This window comes from Sparus aurata, chromosome 3, assembly GCF_900880675.1.
Source record: "Sparus aurata chromosome 3, fSpaAur1.1, whole genome shotgun sequence".
In the NCBI taxonomy this organism is placed as follows: domain Eukaryota; kingdom Metazoa; phylum Chordata; class Actinopteri; order Spariformes; family Sparidae; genus Sparus; species Sparus aurata.
In genome coordinates, this window is record NC_044189.1 from 16,727,288 (window position 1) to 16,748,314 (window position 21,027).

At 41.6% G+C, this 21,027-nt stretch overlaps 1 protein-coding gene across 3 annotated transcripts; it reads left to right on the forward strand.

Annotated features, from left to right (window-relative positions):
* The first annotated feature begins 387 nt into the window (after window positions 1-387).
* On the forward strand, window positions 388-20,714 carry yrk (Yes-related kinase). 3 transcript variants are annotated; one of them, XM_030412609.1, is made up of 13 exons: window positions 388-572; window positions 7,642-7,685; window positions 9,276-9,521; window positions 11,367-11,469; window positions 12,598-12,696; window positions 12,888-12,991; window positions 13,177-13,326; window positions 16,018-16,182; window positions 17,468-17,647; window positions 18,348-18,424; window positions 18,521-18,674; window positions 18,854-18,985; window positions 19,522-20,714. In XM_030412609.1, exons 3-13 carry the CDS (start codon window positions 9,299-9,301, stop codon window positions 19,728-19,730), a joined length of 1,596 nt encoding a protein of 531 aa, XP_030268469.1. In that variant the 5' UTR covers window positions 388-572; window positions 7,642-7,685; window positions 9,276-9,298; the 3' UTR covers window positions 19,731-20,714. The 3 variants fall into 3 exon arrangements, with proteins under 3 accessions (XP_030268469.1, XP_030268467.1, XP_030268468.1); XM_030412607.1 differs by having other exon boundaries at window positions 391-572; window positions 9,276-9,530; XM_030412608.1 differs by lacking the exon at window positions 16,018-16,182 and adding an exon at window positions 16,743-16,898 and having other exon boundaries at window positions 397-572; window positions 9,276-9,530.
* The last annotated feature ends 313 nt before the right edge of the window (window positions 20,715-21,027 follow it).

Here is a 21,027-nt window from a genome sequence, read left to right on the forward strand (position 1 = left end):
CTGCGTGTCAGTATGATTGTCTTCTATGTTGAGTTACAGCTGAATGTACACGTTAAACCCATGGTGTAATCCATTTTGGGGGTAATGGCACCATAAAAACAGGAACTTTACAATCACTGAGCACCATCTCTTAGTTTCTGGCTTGTGACATGTGCGCGGATATCACACATCTCTCAGCAGTCTTCCTGTAAGTTCACACCAGGGGAGTGGATGTGTCGCATCTTGCACTTGCACTCCGGTCTGATGTGAGGTAACATCTCCCCGGCTGGATGTGTGTATTTAATTATTTATTTACATTTACATAAAATATTCTTGATATATTGCCTGAAAAAGCTAATTATCAGGGTTCCCCCCCCAAAAGAAATATATTTAAAATTCTTTCTGATAGTAAACATCACAGTTCGTTTTTTCAGCTGGCCGCTGCACGCGCTCCTCTGGGGTGGACCTCTGCGCGCGTGAGGTCTGTTCAAGCCTTCCGGACGAGGCGCGCGCTCACTTCTTCTCCCTCGCGCAGCGCAGTGACACCGACTCGAGGATTCCCCGGACGGGATCACGGACGGATTTTGTGTCAGGTATGTCCTCTTATTTACTCGCATCATGTCTGGAATATTTAAAATACCGTCATGGTATCCTTATTGAAAAAATAATGTTTTTTTGTTTTTGTTTGTTTGTTTAAAAAAGCTTTTATCTGTAAACTTTGTGAATCCCACGTCAGAGGTGGTACATGGAGAGGCGGTTGTCTCCACAAACCTCCTTTTGAAAAAGATTTCACTTGAATTTTTCACAGTTTTCTTTTTGTTTCGACGGAGAAAGCCACCTTCGCTTCACATCTCTGTTTGAAGACTTTTTTGCTGTGAATGTAGCCAAACAAACCTAGATGAGTATCTTCAGCAGCCCACCACCTCACAGCCCTGAGCATCTTCTTATATTTTGAAAAATGCCAAAAAGTCAGAACTCTGGTGATAAGTTTCAGTGTGTGAACATTAGGTAACTTTGGAGTGCTTACTGTTAGATAAAAGGAAGTTTGTGAGAGGTTAATGAAGTGCAGCGACCAGTACTTCCACACTGTCAGTGGTTGATATTTAGAAATCAAACAGCCAACATTGCAATATTACTGAAAGAGTGGAATTTTACAGAGAATTAAGTCACAAGACCTTTCAATTATAGATCTCTTCCTGTATAATACGTATACGTTAGAGAAAAGGATCGTAAAGGTGAAATAGACCTCTTTGTTGTTAAATCAAAGGGGTCAAAGGTCAAACAAAACTTATAGAATCTGGATTTGTGGCCTCAAATTTGCCAGACTTTCAGAAGTCGTGTTGAATTTGCTCCGGAGGCTTCGTATTCCTTCAGTAGGCCTCGACTGGGACTGTGATTTATTTGGCAGCACACCTACGGGAAACCACCTTGAGGAAAGGGCAGGGCTGGATGTTTCCTCAACATCTCCATCCATCTGAGGTGTTTCTGTGGCTTCAACGTAGGTGTTTATTCCTTCATCGTGACAGACGGTGGAGACGTTGCATAATCACACCACCACCTTCCTTCTAGATAATCAATCTTTGTGGTGCTGCGGATTTCAAGGGAAGGTGGTCGTGTGTGTCTGTGTGAAGAAGGAGGTGTCGTGGAATTTTGAAGGTCGGATGGGAAAAAAGCGCGATTAGGCCGTCCAAGGCTGGACTTCATCACTTCCTGTTTCTTTACGAGGTCAGTTCCTGTCTTTAGCCTCTGGGCTAGGCAGGAAGGAAGGGGGCGTAGAAAGGTTTTTTAGTTGGTGGGGTTAGAAATGGACGCCCCCGTCATTACTCAACTTTGCCACCCCTGTGACAGTGAAGTGAGCCTTACAGTCTGATGTTATCCCCCTCAGATTTCTCTGGATGGAGGTTGTCAGCTGTCATTTCCATCAGGGGCTTTGCAGTTGTTGTTAGAAGACTCGTCTTCTAGTTGCTGCCTAATGCTTAGGAAACAGGATTGGACGTGTAAATGTTCATGAATGCTGTCCAATAAGCCACCCTTAGTCCTCTGTATCTGGAGGATGTGATGACTTCATGTGGAAACAGGACGTCCCAATGACTGAGACACCTTACTTTTCCATTGCCCCCACCTCCTCGTTTCTCTCCTGCTCCTTTCTGAGTGTGTGAGGGTTCGGTGACAGCCTGCTTCCCATTGTCCTATCATTCCTGCCGCACTCACACTCCGCATCCTGTGGGGCTTCCTGCTAACGAGCAAGAGACTAAGAGAGAAAAAGAGAGTTAAGATGGAGAGAAACGAGAAAAGAGGAGAATTGAAGAAAGTCTGAGCTGAGCAGAGAATTGGTGTAAAAGTACAGAAAGTCAACAGATCTGAACAATCGTGTGTGTGTGTGTGTGTGTGTGTTGACCCATGTTCCCGCATTGAATTCCCCTTCTGGGAGCAGCTTATCGGCAGGCCACTGTGCAGGAAAGGGTGTGTCATTTTGGATTTGGATGTTTGCGAGTGTGACGATGGAGAGTGACGTTATTGTGATTTTATAAGAGTGCAATGAATGTGTGACAATGCTTCGAGGAACAGAATGTATGTTCTTTATATTGTTGTATAGGATTAGAATACATGGTAATTTACTTGAATATTTACTCAAAAACTGTGCTTCAGTGAAATGTTTATGCCACTCTATACTCTATAGTTGCTCCACTACATTTGAGAGGAAAATATTGTACTGCTTTGCATTTGTGCCATACGGAATTGCTTTCCAGATTAAGATTTTTCATACAAAAAAATGATACTGTATGAAATATAATGCTTTGTAATACATTAAAGCTCCACATTCATCAACCACAACATTAAAGGATCATCTACGCACCGGTCATGTCAAGTTTTGTAGTCCACAGACCATTTCTGGACAGTGTAGTAGTTATATCCTGAACAACTGAAGTAGATGGGGACTTGTTTGAAAATGTAAACAAATGAATAAGATACAAACATAAAATGGGTCCGTCTGGCATAAGTGAATCTCCTGAAGCCCAGAGATTCCAAACTGATTCAAAAAGACGTTATTAACACCCTTGATGTCCGATCGAGCGCACTCACCTACTTCAGACAGGGTGAACACAAACACATATAGCTCAGCAGCGACAGTGAAGATTTTGTCTTTAAAGGGATGTAAATCGTGTCATTTCAAAATCAATATGGGATATCAGGCCTGCTGCAGACTTTGATTGAAGTGCTCCATGGAGCCATTTTATTTTATTATGAGGTTGTTCTCATCTACTTCAGTTTTGTTGTGGAGCGCTGCACCGCTGTTTTGTTGTGAAGCTCCGGAAATGTTTTGTGGACTACAAAACTTAACCTGACTTTCTACCGGATGACTGGATTTTCAGTTTTCAGTGAAAAGTAAAAAGAGACGTTTACAATGGGTTCTTTGCGTAAACATATGTCAACTGATAATACTTTCACTTAGTCAAAGATTTGAATGCAGGATTTTTATAATGGAGTGCAGTATCGCAGCTCTTATAAAGTACTTGTTACCTGACGGCTGTACATTATAGAGTTGGTTCACTAAAATACAAAAACAGATAAAAGACCATTCCGCCATGCAGATATTTTTACTTGTATTTGCACCTGTGTTGAGATCACTTCCAACCAAATTCAATTGAGGCAAATTGAAATTAATTTGTTGTGTGTAAAGCATTGAGAATTAAAAAAATTCAGCAGTGATGCAGCCTCCCCTTAACTCTGAAAAATCCAGTGATTTTACAGACGAGAATTTACACAGGGATGACTTCTTTGGTAGAAGTTACTTTCTGTCTGTATATTTCAAGATTCACCTCCATCGTATGGCGTTGTGGGTGGTTGTTTCAAAACCTGGGCAAAACAAAAAAAAACAAAGTATGTCCTCATACCACCAGAGGTTGCTGAGAAAATCTGTTAAAGTACGTGAACACTAATGCTTAATATCTATTAGTCTGTGCTGTGAAGAGCCTGTTGTTACAGACAGACTTACCACAAAAACCAGTACCGCACCTCTCCCCGCCAGAGGAAGCTTCTTCTGTTTCGCAAAGTATTCTAATTATTTCTTCTTCTGCATGTCTGCCAGCTACTATAATAAAATGTGCTGTGACCGCCAGCAGCTAGTCAGTGCAGTGAAGTTTGCTTAAGAAACAGCTTATTAACAAAGGATTACTGGTTTACCTTAGAAATAAGTATCGTCTAAATGATTGTTGCATCATTTGGCTGTTTCAACAAATGCAGTTTGTGCAGCTGTGAGTGGGAGGCTAAAAATATTTTAGAGAAGGTGAAAGGTAGCGTGTGCATGACTGGAGAGCATTTTTAATGCACCACTTCAGTCAATTTGTTTATGTTTGCAATGATACCGCTAAAACTTTCATTGCCCTGAATGGGATGCAGAATAAGACGCAGCTTAACTCCTCATAAATGGAGCTGAGTGTGTGTTTGCAGCACACTACATCTCGTTTTCGTTACTTCGTTTCAAGCAGCAAAGAGGAACTCAGACTTTTCTTAAATTACTCTGGTGAAATAAGACGTTAGGAGGACTTTTCTCACATATGTAAAAGACAGCAACATTAGGGGCTGTGTGCCAATTTGAATGTGCAACCGCCCATCAGCACCGCACACCCACACACTTCTCTCTTGTACCTTTGTTGCTGGTGGTTGATTGAAGAGAGATCATCATCCTAAAGCAGCGACAAAGGTGAATCGGGTAGCTGCACAGTTTTACATTTCGGCCCTCGTGCTTTGTGAGGCCTTTGTCCAGTTGGCCGTGAAACTGTGCTGCATGTGTGACTTTAGTGTTAAATGCATATAGATGCATTAAAACCCTTCAGTTCGACTGAATTATCAGGTGGCATTTTTGAGCTATCACGGTTTCTGCTTGCAGAGAGGAAGAGAGTGAGAGGATTTGGTCAACAGGAACCCGACGGAGAACAATGACTGTACGGCCAACTTGCAAACAGTCTTGTGTGTGTGTGTGTGTGTGTGTGTGTGTGTGTGCGCGCGTGTGTCAGAATACATATCCATCTGTGGTGATGTGCCCGTCTTGCAAAAGCAGAAAAAGGAGTCAGAAGCGAGATGAAGATGAAAGGGAGGAGGCCTCTTCTCCACCGTTTGTCACTTCTCCTTTCTCAGGTTTATCAGAGAGAGAAACAGGGCCGGAGGGTTATTGTTGGAGGGCTGTGGGCACGGAGTGGAGAAAAACAGCAACAGAGAGGAAGATGTGTTGTGGCCCTGCAGCTGCTCGTGTATATTTGTGTGTGTGTGTGTGTGTGTGTGTGTGTGTGTGTGTGTGTGTGTGTGTGTGTGTGTGGATGGACCCTGTCCTCAGTTTCCAGGAAAAGGGGGGAGCCATCAGAGGGCTGGACAGGAAACTCTAACAGAGCTTACTTCCTGTAGTGCTCCTGATGGCCGGCCTGATAGCGCACAAGTGTGTGTGTGTGTGTGTGTGTGTGTGCAAGCTCGTGCGCACGTTAAATTTTTGCATATTTTGCCGTCGAGTCCTCTGGATGAAGCCCATAATAGCTGTTGTTACTTCAAACAGGAATTTCGGGGAATTCATGGTATGGATGAGACAAAGCTGATGCTGTCCGCTGGGAGCTCTGCTCTTCTCTCAGAATGAAAGTGAATCTCTTTATCTTTTTTTTTTTTTTTTGTTGCTCCCTGCCATAACCTGTAGTGTTCTTCCTGTGTGTGACTTCCCTCACATTCCTCAGTAGGTGGGGAGGCTACAGCTTGGAGTTTTGTAAGGTTACCAGTTCGAATCCTTTGGTCGCTGTTGACTCAGTTGCCTGATTATTTGGAGCTAAAATAGATGCAGTCAAATCCAACATATCTCAGTAAAGCCTCCCTTCATGAAAGTTATAATGTTCAGGGTTGTTGGAACTTTAAAGAGGTATTTCTTCAACTTGATAGGCATTATAAAGGCTCTATTGGCTGTGCTACTGAGCTGTAAAATTCTGTCTGCCTCAGTTATATTAATGTCAGTAAATACTGACTTTGGAAACTACAGCCTCCAAAATGTACAGTTTAATCAAGGGCTACATTTGAAGAATAATTTCATTGTCGGTTAATCCACCATTTATTTTATCAATTAGAATTCATTAATTCACTCAAACATTTATTTAAGCCTCAAAATTGCTCAGGTTTCCTCATTTGCCATGATGTTGAGATACAGAGAAATATGCAGAGTTGAAAATGTCGAAATTGTGTTATTTGGCCTTTTCATGGGTTTACTTGAGAGCCTAGTTTAGAGAGATGACAGGAAATTGGATGAGAAAAGACGGGGGATGACATGCAGTACAGGACCACAGGTCAGATTCGAACAGCCTCTGTTCATGGGGTGTACACTCTACCAACTGAGCTGTCAGGGCAACCAAAACTTTTTTTCTTTATCACACCAATCATACAAAGCATACAGCTCAATCTTACATTTAAAAACGCTAGGTACAACCAAAATGTGAGAAGTTTCAAGCCATAAAATGCATACGTTTAATTTTAAGGAGGCAGGAATAGATAAAATATCAGAGGTTTAAAGACGTAAAGGGTTAATTAAAAACACTGAAGTGGAAGGTCTCTGAAATGTTCCAATTTTGTCCAACCAGAAACCGTAAATATTCAGTTTACCAACACACGAGATGATTAAAGCATCAATATCGGTCAATTTAGTATCCGCACCAAAAGTTAATGGGGTCTGTTCTGGGCTGAGACCCATCCTCCATCTAAATATAGTGGAAATCCGCTAAGTAGTTTTTGTGTTATCCAGCAGGCAACAAAACAACCAACCCACAAAAGGCCATGGGCAAAAACATGGTGGAGGTAATAAAGACCGAACATTGGAACCTAAATGGAGATTAATAAGTGAGCTTTGGAGGTGGATTTTGTTCCTGTTTGCTAGCAGTTTCATGGTTTCAGTGTTTCTGCTAAGCTAAGCTAACTGGCTACTGACTGTAGATCATCTCATCTGTCTCTCCACTCGACAGCAAATATTATTTTGAAAAAGTCGGTTTCACGTTGATCAGGATCACTGCGTGCAGGCGTCTCAGCGCACAATTAAAATGTTAACAGGCTCCTCTGGGTGTTATTTCCTCTTGATGTTGGCACCGACTTTTGCTTTGTCAACACAGCTTCTTTTCAAACAATGCGGTTCACTCCAAACTGGAAGTCAGGATTGCACACATGTACGCTTTGTGAAACACATTTCTCATCGTCAGTGACTGTCTCTCTGTGTCAGTTACTTCTGTCTAATGATGACATTTACAAGTATGTTTCACCCCCGACACCCCCCCCCCCCCACATAAACACATATACACACACACACAAACACGCGCACACATACATGCACATCCAAACACACACTCAGCTGTTGACCAGAAAGAATGACTGAGTACCCTCTCTCGAAACTGCAGAGCAAAAAGGGAAGTGGCTAACCTCAGGTCTCTCTCTGTCTTTCCTTATCGAGCTGTCTCAGTTTTTTTTTTTTAGAGTTCACTGTCTCCTGGCGTCTCCCGTCACGCATCTCTTTATTCACGCTTTACCGCCCTTCAGCCTCTCTCTCTCACATGCCCTATCACCTTCCGCGTCTCCGGTTCTCTGTCACTCATCCCCTCCTGCCCTGCTCTCTCGTCACTCACCTCCTTCCCTCTTTTTTTCTTCCAGTGGCGATGGTGATTGACAGATGATCTGACAGAGGAAGACATCAGGTGAGAAAAAGTTAACTTCTCCTTCCCGCCTTACCTCAACCCCCCGCCCCCCTTCCGCTCTTCCTCCTCCTCTTACCGCTTGAGGGAAGTTAAGTTTTTTTATTTAAAGTTTGTTACTTCTCTCTTTACGGTTCAGCTCTTCGCACCCGGTGGTTTGTTTCACAAGGGTGACCCTCTGTATGTTGTTGATACGTGTTACTTTCACTTTCTACCAGCGTCTGTTTGAAGTCTCAGGTCGCGCAGGCAGGAATGAGAGGAAATCAAATACTTATCGTGGCACTAAAACTGACTTACTTCCTATGTGGAATCTTGTGATAATCCACTAGATTCTTGTGTTTTTCATTTCACTGATAAGCAGCGATACTGCAGTTAATTAAACTGGCAATAGACTAGTCTTCAAATGTATCGTTATGAGTAAATGTTGATGACACTGCCTGCATTTAGATTACTTCCTGGCAAACTATGCTTATCTGTTTCCATTAAGTAATGGATAATTACTGTTATTAAAGAGTCAGTTTACTGATTTTAAACATGAAGTTTCAGTTTACTTGTCAAAAGCACTGCTCAGCCAGTAAAAACTGTTTTATTATAATGTCTACTGTCACTGTTATTTTGCACCGATTGGCACCTTATGTCCTACAAAACCTACAGTTTTAAGTGCCTGATGCACATTCTTGTCAGCTCGCATCGTAACCTCAGGTTGATTTTTTTTTTTTTGTGATCAATGCTGTTCGTGTTTCACTGTAAAACCTAAAGTAAACAATGACTAATTTGAATCCAAACCATGCTTTTTTCCTAAACCTAAACGTGCGATGTTGTTGTCTAAATGTAACCAAAGTAGTTTTACTGTGTGAACCTAAACAAATAGTTTTGTTGCCTAAACCTAACAGAACTACGATTGAAAACTGAAAATGTTCTTTTAAATACTTGAAAACAATAAATTCACTGAGTCTAAAGTCAATATAAGCCTCTGACTACACAAAGGACCCAAACTCTGGTCACCTGCATGAAAGTCATGCGAGTAGTAGCCACTTGTCAATCAGAAGTCAGAAACGCCTAAAGCATACCCTACTTTATTTTAGTATGAATGGGAACAAAGTGTACAAAACATAATCACATAAAATTCATCAACAGGAACTCATTAGGAAACTGTATAATGAGGTAATAAATCAAGTGAGAAGAGGGATTATTTCCTTATAAGCTTACATAAAAATCAGCTATATTTTGGTGTGACAGATGTGTGGCTATTTATTATCAGGCAGTAATAGTCTACGCAATGATTCTATCAAGTTGCATTATGGGATATGTAGGAACTCATGTTAAGGACTACTGTAAAAGTCAGGATGTCTTGGCTTCTGCTGCCTCAGCTTTGACCCTTTTGGCATTTCCCTTTAAACATCCACTAGTTGTTCTTGTCTTTGTTGTTATCTCTGCATACAAACACATTGTGATTGATGCTGTAATTACACCAGGTCTACATTCAGGTTTAATAACTGTTATATAGCATCAAACAGTGAGAGACAAAAGCATATATGACATTCTGTAGAGAAAAGTTGTGACATGTTTGGTTAACTTCGCTTGCTTCCACAGACGCTGTCTCCGTGCTGGTTATTATGGGGTGTGTCTGTTGCAAGCAGAAAAAGTCCGCCAAAGCAGCAGCAGCAACATCAGCAGACATTACAGACCTGTCTCCTAGCAACGCAGATGGAGGGCTGTTTGTGGCCTCGAATCAGGGCCGTTATTGTCCCGACCCCACTCAGACCATCCCAGACTTCAACAAGGGCTTCTCATCCAGTGCCATCTTCCCCAACACCAACACACACCAGCGGCCTGGAGGTATAACAGGTTAGGCTCTGTGTGTGTGTGTATGTGTATGTGTGTGAAACTGAAATTACAATCTTAGAATATTACCAAGACTCTAGTAAGTGAAAATCGGCATACCTGTTCACAAGCACAGTTTGACACAAATGGATAATAGAGCAAAGTGAAACTAGAGCTTCTTCAGTGACATTTGTCATAAAATATGATTTCTTAATTATGTCTTTTGTACCATTTGACAATAGTCTCAAAATCAGAGATATCTATATTTTAACAGTCATGATATCAGGCTTTGACCATGTTTCTCCACACAACATTTTTATAATCATAATAAGCAGGTGGATTAAAGAAAAAAAACATTTTTTTGGTCCTTCTCTTGTCATATTTTACAGTGATGCTTCAGAGTTTAAGTCTTTCTTTAAAAATAGGCTCCTATGCTCCTACTTACTGTGAAAAAGATATGATCACAGTGATTGTCTCTCCTTTCCATAATGGCCCTGAAGTGATTGATATCAGTGTACGATATGAGGGACAAAATCCATCTGGCTTGTTTGGGGCAGAAATTGCTGCAGTTTAACATTCATTTGAAGTTTGTATGAGGCTTGAATGACATTTATAAGCCTCCAATTGGCTCTGGCTAAACACACGAATGCAATTTTGCATTGAAAGAGGACTCTAACACTGAAATCACACTAAGAAGGGATCTCTTCACAGCCAGTTTGAACTATTTTAATGTACAAATTTGGCAAGGCAAGGACATTTATTTATCAGGCACCATTCAGACACAAGGCAATTCAAAGTGCTTCACACACGCGTAGAAATAAATTCAAAGTAAGACATTTAAAAAACCTTAAGTTGCATTGCAGAAAAAGTGAAAGTAAGCAAATTCATAGCGACAGTTTAAAAAATAAGTTATGCATCTAACTTATTGGAATACTAAAGTAAATATGTATGTTTTAAGGTGTGATTTAAAGGTATAATTCGTTATTACGTTATTAATTCTTAAACAACTACACTTTTGTTATTTTTTTTTGTTGACTTTGGTACTTACATTATCTCAGAGTTTTCCAGCAATGTTCAAACCAGAGAAATCTTCAAGTTTCCCAAAGTAACATCATGTTTGATTTGAAGGCTTGTTGCCATAACTTTCAGGAGAACACTTGTGCATGAGTCACGACGGATAGCTTTTTATCAGCACCTGTCGTTGTTTAATAGTGAGTTCACCACCAGCGAAGCGAATTTGACCACCGGATCACTTATGTTTGTCCGCCAAGCTAGCGAACAACAGCACACATCAAGTGTGTGGGTATCTCTGTGTTTAGATTCAGGTCAGCTCTCACTATTTTCAGCACTCCAGATACACCGGTTCTCTCTCTTCTTTTCCCCCTCTCCTCTCTGTTATGTTACATTCATGAAGTAAAGTATTTTCTTACATCAGGTTGATAAACAGGAGTGAAGATAAAAACACATTTTAATCCCACAAATTTAGAGGTAATCTCTCTAGAGCTCTTTTCCTGTTGGTCAAGAGATGTGTATCAGAGCAGAATCTGTTGTGACTGCAGATATTTAGTCCTCCAGAGCAGCTGCTTCTCGGTGCTTTGTTTTGATCCTGGGAACACTGAGTTAACCCGTCCAAAATGACCTGAGAGGTCCGGATTCTCTGTAACCTCCTAGTTTAGATGTATTTGATGTGTTTGTATATGTGAGTGTTGTTTTAAGACAGACTTCAATAAATGTGAACGAAACCTTCAGATAATTTGAAACAGCAAGAATAGCCTGATGTGTTTGATATAGTTTGTTAGTATGAGCTATAACTGGAAATTGATAACACCTCTGTCTCTCATTGTGTGAACACATATGCAGGTGGTGGAGTCACTCTGTTTATAGCTCTGTACGACTACGATGCTCGCACAGAAGATGACCTTACTTTTCAGAAAGGAGAGAAATTCCAGATCATCAACAACACGTGGGTACAAATGCATACTGAAACGCACGCAGATGTGGTTAACGAACATGATCACATGCATCAGGAGCTGAATATTGTACTAATACTGTACATGTGTAGAGTTTTATGTGTTAAATAAAACTCACAGAGGGTAATTCATTTTGTTTGCATGCATTAAATGCCACCCATTAACACCGCGAACTGCTGCAGTGTGTGATCTCAAACAATAGTTCTGTCATAGAAATCTCAAATCTGTTTATATAATGATGTTTAAATCTGACTTTACGGAGGTGTTTGGAGTTACTGTTGCTCAAACTAAGTTTACACATTCGCCTTACATCTTTCTCATCTGGACTCTTTGACACTTTATTTTAATGTGGAATTGCAGAAGTGCATGTTGAGTCTATTTTTAGAGGTGAAACAAGTGAAACTTGAAGGGTTATTTTCTACACACTTTACACCTATGAATAGCCAGCTTTTCTTTTTACTTGGTCATATGAAAATTGGTCCTGGTTTCACAGAAATACTGTACATACTTACACCTAAAGGGGAACTCCACCAATTTGACACATTAAAGTATGTTTATGGGTCTTGGGGAGTACAACTGCATATGTGAAAAACATAGTATGAAGTCTTTTGTGGCTCCAGAGAAAGCTGCTTGAAATCTGTCATCAACCTACAATGATGTCACCAGGAGGCCACATTGCATTGTGGTTAATGTGGGCGGCAGGTTTTGAAAAGGAAGAAGAATGCATGGAATAAAAGAGGCGATTCTGCTGTATCGAAACTGTCCACAATGAGCCCACAATGGTGTTATAGGAGGGCAGTGCATACGTTACCCACAATGCAAGTCAGACACTGGGGGACATTTTTAGATTACATTCGGCTATCTTTGCCACAAAAGGCTTTATACTGCTTTTGTCACATATGCCTCACTAATGCTGAATTTAGGGGGAAATAATAAGTAGTTTGTGTAGTCATTGTGTAGTGAATATTATTAGGTTGTTAAACTTCAGCATGATACCTCTATTAAGCGTCATACTTAACTGTAAGCTGACTGTATTCTTTCACCTTATCTTAGATTCTCTGAAACACATCTGATGTTTTGCATCTTTACACATAAACTGATTATTGTGTGTGTTCCTGTAGGGAGGGAGACTGGTGGGAGGCTCGCTCTTTGGACACAGGGAACTCAGGTTACATACCCTCCAATTACGTCGCTCCTGTCGACTCCATACAGGCTGAAGAGTGAGTACGCACAGGCACAGACACACACACACACACACACACACACACACACACACACACACACACAAACACACACAAAAACACACCAGTGAAAGCTGCAATTTCATTTCTGATAGTTTACATTTTCTCAATGACTGACATGCAGTCTAGGGGCAGAGGTCACATGATGTGTGTTGTTGTCATGGTGACAGGTGGTATTTTGGGAAGATGGGGAGGAAGGATGCGGAGAGACAGCTGCTGGGCCATGGCAACCAGAGGGGAACTTTCCTTATACGAGAGAGCGAGACCACAAAGGGTGAATATAGGCCACACACATGCATGTGCACATGCACATGAACATGCACAAACACTCTTAATATTGGTATGTATGTGAATGCTTTCAATACTTCTCCCTTTTCATCTCTCATGTCTTCCCAACGCCATGCGTCTTTGTCCACCTCCTCCCTCCTTCGTTCCTCTTCCTCTCTGACCTCTTCACAGGCGCTTACTCTCTGTCTATCCGTGACTGGGACGACAACAAGGGAGAACATGTCAAGCATTATAAGATCCGCAAACTAGACAACGGTGGCTACTACATCACCACGAGATCTCAGTTCGACACGGTGCAGGAGCTTGTAGAGCACTACACAGGTAATGCACACAGTAATTCATCCTGTTCCTTCTGCTTCTCCTTCAAAGTAAATAATAATGCTTTATTGCAGACACGGGTCCATATCATACATCATACAACAATAAATAGTATAAAGAGGCAATACATAGACACATAAAATACATAAAAATTACATATTAGCCTATGAAATATACAATCTATTGCACCAATGCCATCTTAGCCTAGAAGTCAATCTGTAGCAGCTTTTCATAGGGCTGACTAGGGCTTCAACTACGTGGTTCTCTGACTTGTCCAGGAGACTCATAAAGCTAAACATCAATTGCCTTAAGAGTGCCTCACATGTAGGCACTCTGGTGGACAAATAATTCACTGGCACTGTGCCACCTAGGGACACGACGCAGCAGCCTCAATGCATCATTGTATGCTACCTTAAGCCTCTGCATACTCTTTTTCTTATAGTTACACCACAATTGAGCAGTATACAATGGAGTGATATAGGTTCTAAACAATGAACACTTCACAGAGTCAGAGCACATAGAGAACTTCCTTATAAGCATATTTGCTTGAGCAAAAATTTTACAGCGCTGTCTGTAGACATCTTTGTCATCTGTCCAGTCATCAGATATGACATGACCTAAGTATCTGATCTCCTCACACACACCAAGAGGGCTGTCTGACAAGTGGAAGGTCGGGAAAGTAGATTTCCTGTCCTCAGCACTGACTATCATTATATGGCTTTTCTTAGCATTATACTTAATGTCATAATCCAAGCCATACTGAGAACACACCTTCAGCATCTGCTGCAGCCCAGCACTATATGGACAGAGCAGAACCAGGTCATCTGCATACATAAGATGATTAACAGTAGTGCTGCCCACAAGACAGCCTGTTTTTAATCTATTTAACTGATGTGATAATTCATCCATGTAAACGTTAAATAAGATAGGTGACAAAATTCCTCCTTGACGCACTGCGTTACTGACACAGAATGGAGCAGATACAACATCGTCCCATTTAACCTGAAATGTTTGATGGGCATACCAAAACACTAAAATTCCCACTAAAAATTTAGGGGCACCTCTATCCAGCAATTTCAAAAAACAGTTTTTCGTGATTAATTCTGTCAAATGCTTTAGACGCATCAATAAAACATAGAAATACAGATGAATTCAGGCTAGAGTACCTGGACACAATCTCTTTAATTTTAGACAAGATACTGGCTAATGCAATAGGTCGATAATTATCAATATTGTTGAGCTTACAAGCCTTGTCCTTAAGCACAGGCACTAAGATTACAGACATAATAGCATTTGGCAGGACCCCATGAACCAGGCAACCATTAAAACACATGGAAAGCAAAGGGCAGAGCTTATGGCTGGCATATTTTAGATGTTTGGCAGTGATGCAGTCCATACCACAGGCTTTGTTGTTAACCAAAATATTAATGGCATCAAATATATCTGCTGCCCTAACTGTCATATCTGCTGAAAGATCAACATGTTCATGATTGATTTTAACTGGGTTACTTTTAACACAATTAAAAAGGCTACGGTAGTGCTCACGCCAACGCTCAGCTATTTTTTCTGGGCTATTAACCCCTTCAATGTCAGACGGTAGGGGTGTTTTACTGTTATTCATTACCTTGACCTCTTTCCAGAAGTCAGTAAGATTGTTGTTCTGTAGCTTTCTGGCAAGCGAGTCTGCTCTCATTGTGTTTTAATTTTTCTTAATAAATGTAATTGTTGTGTTGCTCTTTTAATTAACCTTTTTTCCCAGTCATTCTCTGCCAAAATATAAGAAAGGGCTTAAATTCTACCAGTCATGAATCAGTGGTGGGAAGTCTGGACTTTTACTCTACAAGTATCAATTTGGTTTACTTTACCTGAGTATTTTCATTTGATTCTATTTTCTGCTCCGCTTGAGAGGGAGAACTGTACCTTTTGTATTAATGTAACATCAATTTCACTGAACATTTAAAGTTATAATACAAATTAAATTCACTGACAGGAACTAAGACATTGTCCTACAGGTATGACTGCAGTATCTAGTAAGAAAAAAAGGCATGTCTGGCTGTAAAATAATCAAAACACGCTCCACCTCGATCAGCTACAACATTAGAATGAGACAGAAATAATAATCTACCAATGTAATACTTATAATAATACAAAGATCCCTGTGTTATGAATATTTGGTCACTTTTGCTTCTGAGTAATGTTTTGTAATTTGAGCCTGAAATTTGACTTGTCATGGAGTGTTTACTTCCAGTGAAGTAAGAGGATTGAGTTCTTCTCCACTCCACCACCACAGACTTTTAGTGACTTTAAGCTCAGTTCAGAGTTGTTGCAACAGGCAGGGTTCACACCCTCTGCTTCCTCTGCTCTCTGCAAGTATTAATCTGCCACCTAGTGGCTTGTGTTGGTACAACAAACTTGCTGCAGTTATGCTGATTTAAGAGATTTGGCCATAGACATCATCAGCTTTTATATTTGTTTTTCTCATAAGCTGATCCTATATTTTTGTATCTGTGCTCATGTCTGTTTTGCTGAATTTTCTTTGCGCCTTTGTACTTTAGTGTTTGGTTAACCTGCCAGTTACGAAAGCACATAAGCAACCTGTCTTGTTCTTTCTTTATCTCTGCGTTTGCTGCCTCTTTCCTTCTGTTTTCTTTCTCTCTCGTTTCCTTGCCTGTTTGTCTCTCCCCTCTCGCTCAGAGAGAGCGGCGGGACTGTGCTGCCGTTTGATTGGCAGCTGTAAGCGGGGCATGCCTAAGCTGGCCGACTTATCGGTGAAGACCAAGGATATGTGGGAGATTCCCCGTGAATCCCTCCAGCTGATTAAAAAACTGGGAAATGGCCAGTTTGGAGAAGTCTGGATGGGTAGGAATTGTGGTGCTGTGTTGCGGTGGGGGAAGGTAACAGCTGGAGCACACCTGGATAAAATAAAGTGTGAAAAGATGAGCAGGCGTTTGTAGTCTTCGTTGTCTTCAGTTGACAAGAACATCAGTAAACGCTTCAGCTGCAAGCTCAGAGAAATGCACCGTAAAGCCCTGTTTATCTGTCTACCAGCAAAAGAAAAACCTGTGGACACAAACATGCACACCACACACACAGCTTCAAGATGTAGTCTTGACTAGTTTTTAAATGTTTTGTTGTTGAGTAGAAACTGCAGCAGTGAAACAAATCCTTAATAAATCCCTGCAAGAACCTCGCAGAGGCAGCAGCTAATGAATAAAAATGTGGCTTTGTCTCACATTCAGGTGTGCAGAGCTGAGTCCTTCCTCCACTGTGTTTGCATGTGCATGTTTCATCATCTCACCTCACCTCTTTGTCACCCCCTCAACCCACCCATTTTCCACCCATCACTCCACCCTTTTCTCCCATTCTTTATCACCCACTTCCAATCTTTCCCCTTTGGCTCCCACCTCCTCCCCTAATAGGCAGCAATGATGGACTGTGTTATTACCTGACCAAGCCCTGTCCCAACTCCACCCCGCTCACCATGGGCCTCGGGCGGGACGCCTGGGAGGTGTCCAGGGATACGCTGGCACTGCAAACGAAGCTGGGACAGGGCTGCTTCGGGGACGTCTGGATGGGTGAGAATGATGCCCTCTGACGCCCTCTACAGGCTCAGAGGGATAACTGTCTGTCCAGCGTTGTGTTCGTTTTACTGTCCTGAAGCAAAGATTGTTGGTGATGCACAATGTCTGGCTGTGGCTGACCATTTGTGTCAGGTTTGATGTTTTTCCCAGGTACATATGTGATCAATTCATGTAGAAAATGTTTCCTGAGCTGTGCAGTTTCTTCCTGAAGCCAGCCGAGCTTTCAGCCTGTCCATGTAACTCAGGTGCTGCTGGTGTTGATGTAAGACCAGTAAACCTCCCTCCCCCCTCCCTCCTAACATCACCGTCTCATGTCATGCATGCTCTCAAAGCTAACAATCATATGCATGCACCAGAGGTTCGACCATGTGTGTTTGATGCAGCCTACAGATTGTGTGCCCTCTCTCTATGTTTTTGATATTTATATCCACGTGTGGGTGTTTGCATCCCTGTATAAGTAGTATGAACATGTACTGTATATACAGCAACCACGCTGTCAGCATGCCTGCGCAGCACGTTTCTGTGTGTGTCTGTGCGTTAACGTCCCCTTGTCGGTATGCCAGGCATGTGGAACGGTACCACCAAGGTAGCAGTGAAGACTCTGAAGCCAGGGACCATGTCCCCTGAGGCCTTCCTGGAGGAGGCTCAGATCATGAAGAGACTGCGCCACGACAAGCTGGTGCAGCTCTACGCCGTTGTGTCTGAGGAACCCATTTACATTATCACCGAGTTTATGAGCCAAGGTATTATGCTGAGTAAACTGTCATGCCTGTGACTAGCTGTATATACAAATCACTGTTGTTGGTTGGAACCCTGAATGACTGATAAAGTGAGGTTGAAACTAGTTTTTACTTCAATTAGATGCACAATTGAGAAAACTGTTAAGTCAGTGCGTACACCACCTCCACCTCAGAGAATGAATACATCTACAGCATGATTAATAATGTACTCAATTGAAGTAAGTAATGAAAGAGTATGGTCTAGACCTGCTCCAATTGAAAAGTGTCATTAGATAACTTTTTTGTGACTTAACACCATGTAAATAAGACTGACTTGACTTGATATTCTTGAAAAAAATACGCGATATCCAGCTTGGCACCAAAAAGATAAACTAGTGAAGAAAGAGGAACAGAAATATCAACCCCAACAGTTGAGACATTTACCCAACATAAAAAAATTGTCAGAAGGGCGTTTGAATGATCAGGAAGACCAGAGTTCAAGCGCCCATGCCTCCCCAGCTGGGCTGAGCATGACCTTTGACCTCCATGTGGAGGGCAGGTGAAACTATTCTTCAATATTTATGGAATAGAAAAACATCAAAGTTGGCATTAAGATGTATTCATGCAGAAGAAAATACAATAATTACTCAAATGTGTCACTCTGTATTAGCTATATTTAATGGTATGAGCGGCCAATCAGGATGCTTCAATCTTGGTTTTCCAGGGAGTTTGTTGGACTTCTTAAAAGATGGAGAGGGGCAGAATCTGAAGCTGCCTCAGCTTGTTGACATGGCTGCACAGGTGAGTTTACCATAGACACACATTGGCAGACTTAAAGGAAACACACACTTTTATCATTAATCCAAGCTCTTTCTTGTCTCTTTGTGTTGATTTCAGATTGCAGCTGGCATGGCATACATCGAGAGGATGAACTACATCCATCGTGACCTGCGAGCAGCTAACATCCTCGTTGGAGACAACCTGGTGTGCAAGATTGCCGACTTCGGCCTGGCCAGGCTCATTGAGGACAATGAGTACACAGCCAGACAAGGTAACAGCATGAGTGTGTGTGTGTGTGTGTGTGTGTGTGTGTGTGTGTGTGTGTGTGGGGTATGAGCCACGCTTGCACAATGATTAAGAGTGCTGCCTCTGCCTCCATGCCTATATTTTTATACATAACCTGTCCTAATTATATGATTATGCATCTTCACTGTGTTGCCATGGTTTCAGGGGCGAAGTTCCCCATCAAGTGGACGGCTCCTGAAGCTGCACTGTATGGACGCTTTACCATCAAGTCAGACGTGTGGAGCTTCGGCATCCTGCTGACTGAACTCATCACTAAGGGACGGGTGCCATACCCAGGTACCAGCTGCTTCAGTGTTTCTTATTTATACACAGTAAGAGGTTGAACGTATTTGGGAGTGGAACTCCTCCTGGTTAGAGATTTTGCTCACATTTTGGACCAGACTAAAGTGATTGACAGCACTGGCTGAGTTCAAGGCCTCAGTGTATTGTTTGCAAAGTGACTCAGAAGAAGATAAAAAAAAAAGGAACTTCCTTTTCCTAATAATCATGTGCAGCCCAGTCGCCAGAATAAAATGGATGATGCCAGATTGATCAAATAACACTAATAAATAGATCATAACAAAGAACATTAAAACAGATACAAATAAATTCATAAAAACCTCACTCAGATAATCAAGCATGTTTAAAGTCGCAGTATGTCAGCCATAAGTCGTCTTTCTCCCGATTTTGAAGATTTCTAGTGATTTGATTTCTCCTTTTCCTTTCTCTTTCTAAATCTCTAAAATATATGTTGTTTTTTTATGTATCTTTTAATCCGACACTTTCCTCTTCTCCTGCATCCAAATCCCCCACATCTTCATCTATCCCTTTAGGCATGAACAACCGTGAAGTGCTGGAGCAGGTGGAGAGGGGCTACCGGATGCCCTGTGCCCCGGGCTGCCCCGCCTCTCTCCATGAACTGATGTTGCAGTGCTGGAGGCGGGAGGCTGATGAGAGGCACACTTTCGAGTACCTGCAGTCCTTCCTGGAGGATTACTTCACCGCCACAGAGCCGCAATACCAGCCCGGAGAAAACCTGTGACCGACCACACATGTGTAGGACAGATGTGGAGCAATAAACGGACAAACAGACAGAGAATGACAGATAGATTTACATGCAAACACACTGAATACATGTACACACACGCAGCACACAAACATTAAGATACATATCATTGTTTAACTGTTTAAAAAAAACGTTTTTGGTCATTGATCACTGCAGCCCGTTCAGGACCGATCAGTCAACCATGCTGGAGTCGGAGCTCTGCTGGTCAGGCCTTGCAGTAATGTTGCTTTACTCTGTAACCATGACAACAAGGAACTGAAAGAAGATGTAGATGGCTGTGTTGAAGTGGGGGGAAGTCGAGTTGGTACATGATCTGTTCAGCTGCCATATATGTTCAGGTCCTTTTGATTTCTGTGTCCGAGCGGAGCTCTTTAATCTGAGATGAAAAACAACAAAACAGAAGTGATGGAGGGTGCAACAGGTTTCATACAACAGTTACTGTCTTTAAAAACACATCTAAATGAACCCACTGAACCTGTGTGGGAACTGAGCAGACACAGACGCTCCTGTTACATGCCTCTTCTCACAAACATATAAAGAGGCAGTTGAACTGATCCATGTCCATGACCTGAAAGGGGGAACTGATTCCAAGTGTGCCTTAAAGTGGCCAAATTAAGGGCTGTTTTACAATTTAAGTGCCTTTAATACTGCCTTAGTCAAGTCTGAGAGATGGCAAGGAATGCTCTTTGTTTGTTAAAATTTGTATGACAATTGTATGTATGAGCTGTCTCTTTTGTTGTTTTTAATTTAACTCAGATATATCTGATGCGTCACAAAGACTTTTATATCTAGTTTGCATGTATACAGTTTTCACCCATTGGGAAGGCAGGGTGAAATGTTACACATAAACAGGGAATATTGCTTTGTATTTGTTTTGTTTTTTGACAAGTGTAACCTTTATGTTGAGATTCCCCTGCCATGTTATTGTAATAAAGATCAAATATCGTTTCTGGATTAGGACACGCCTCTTGTCTCTATGCATGTGTGTTCTTTATTTATTTCGAGTTTCCTCACAGGTAATGTCACACAGCTGAAGACAAAGACAGGTGCCATCACACAAATAAACATGGATGAGTAATCTTTTCATCTGGTCCTCTTTTGAATATGTAATTCATTTTATAATTGTTCTGACATTGAGTTCTTGGGATCATGCGAGGTAATACTTCTGGTTCACATGCTTTTTATACATACTTTTTTCAAATTTCCAGTCACACCAAGGATTAAGAATAAATTCACCAAAAATCCAATTGCTTTAGAGCAGGCTTGAACTAGC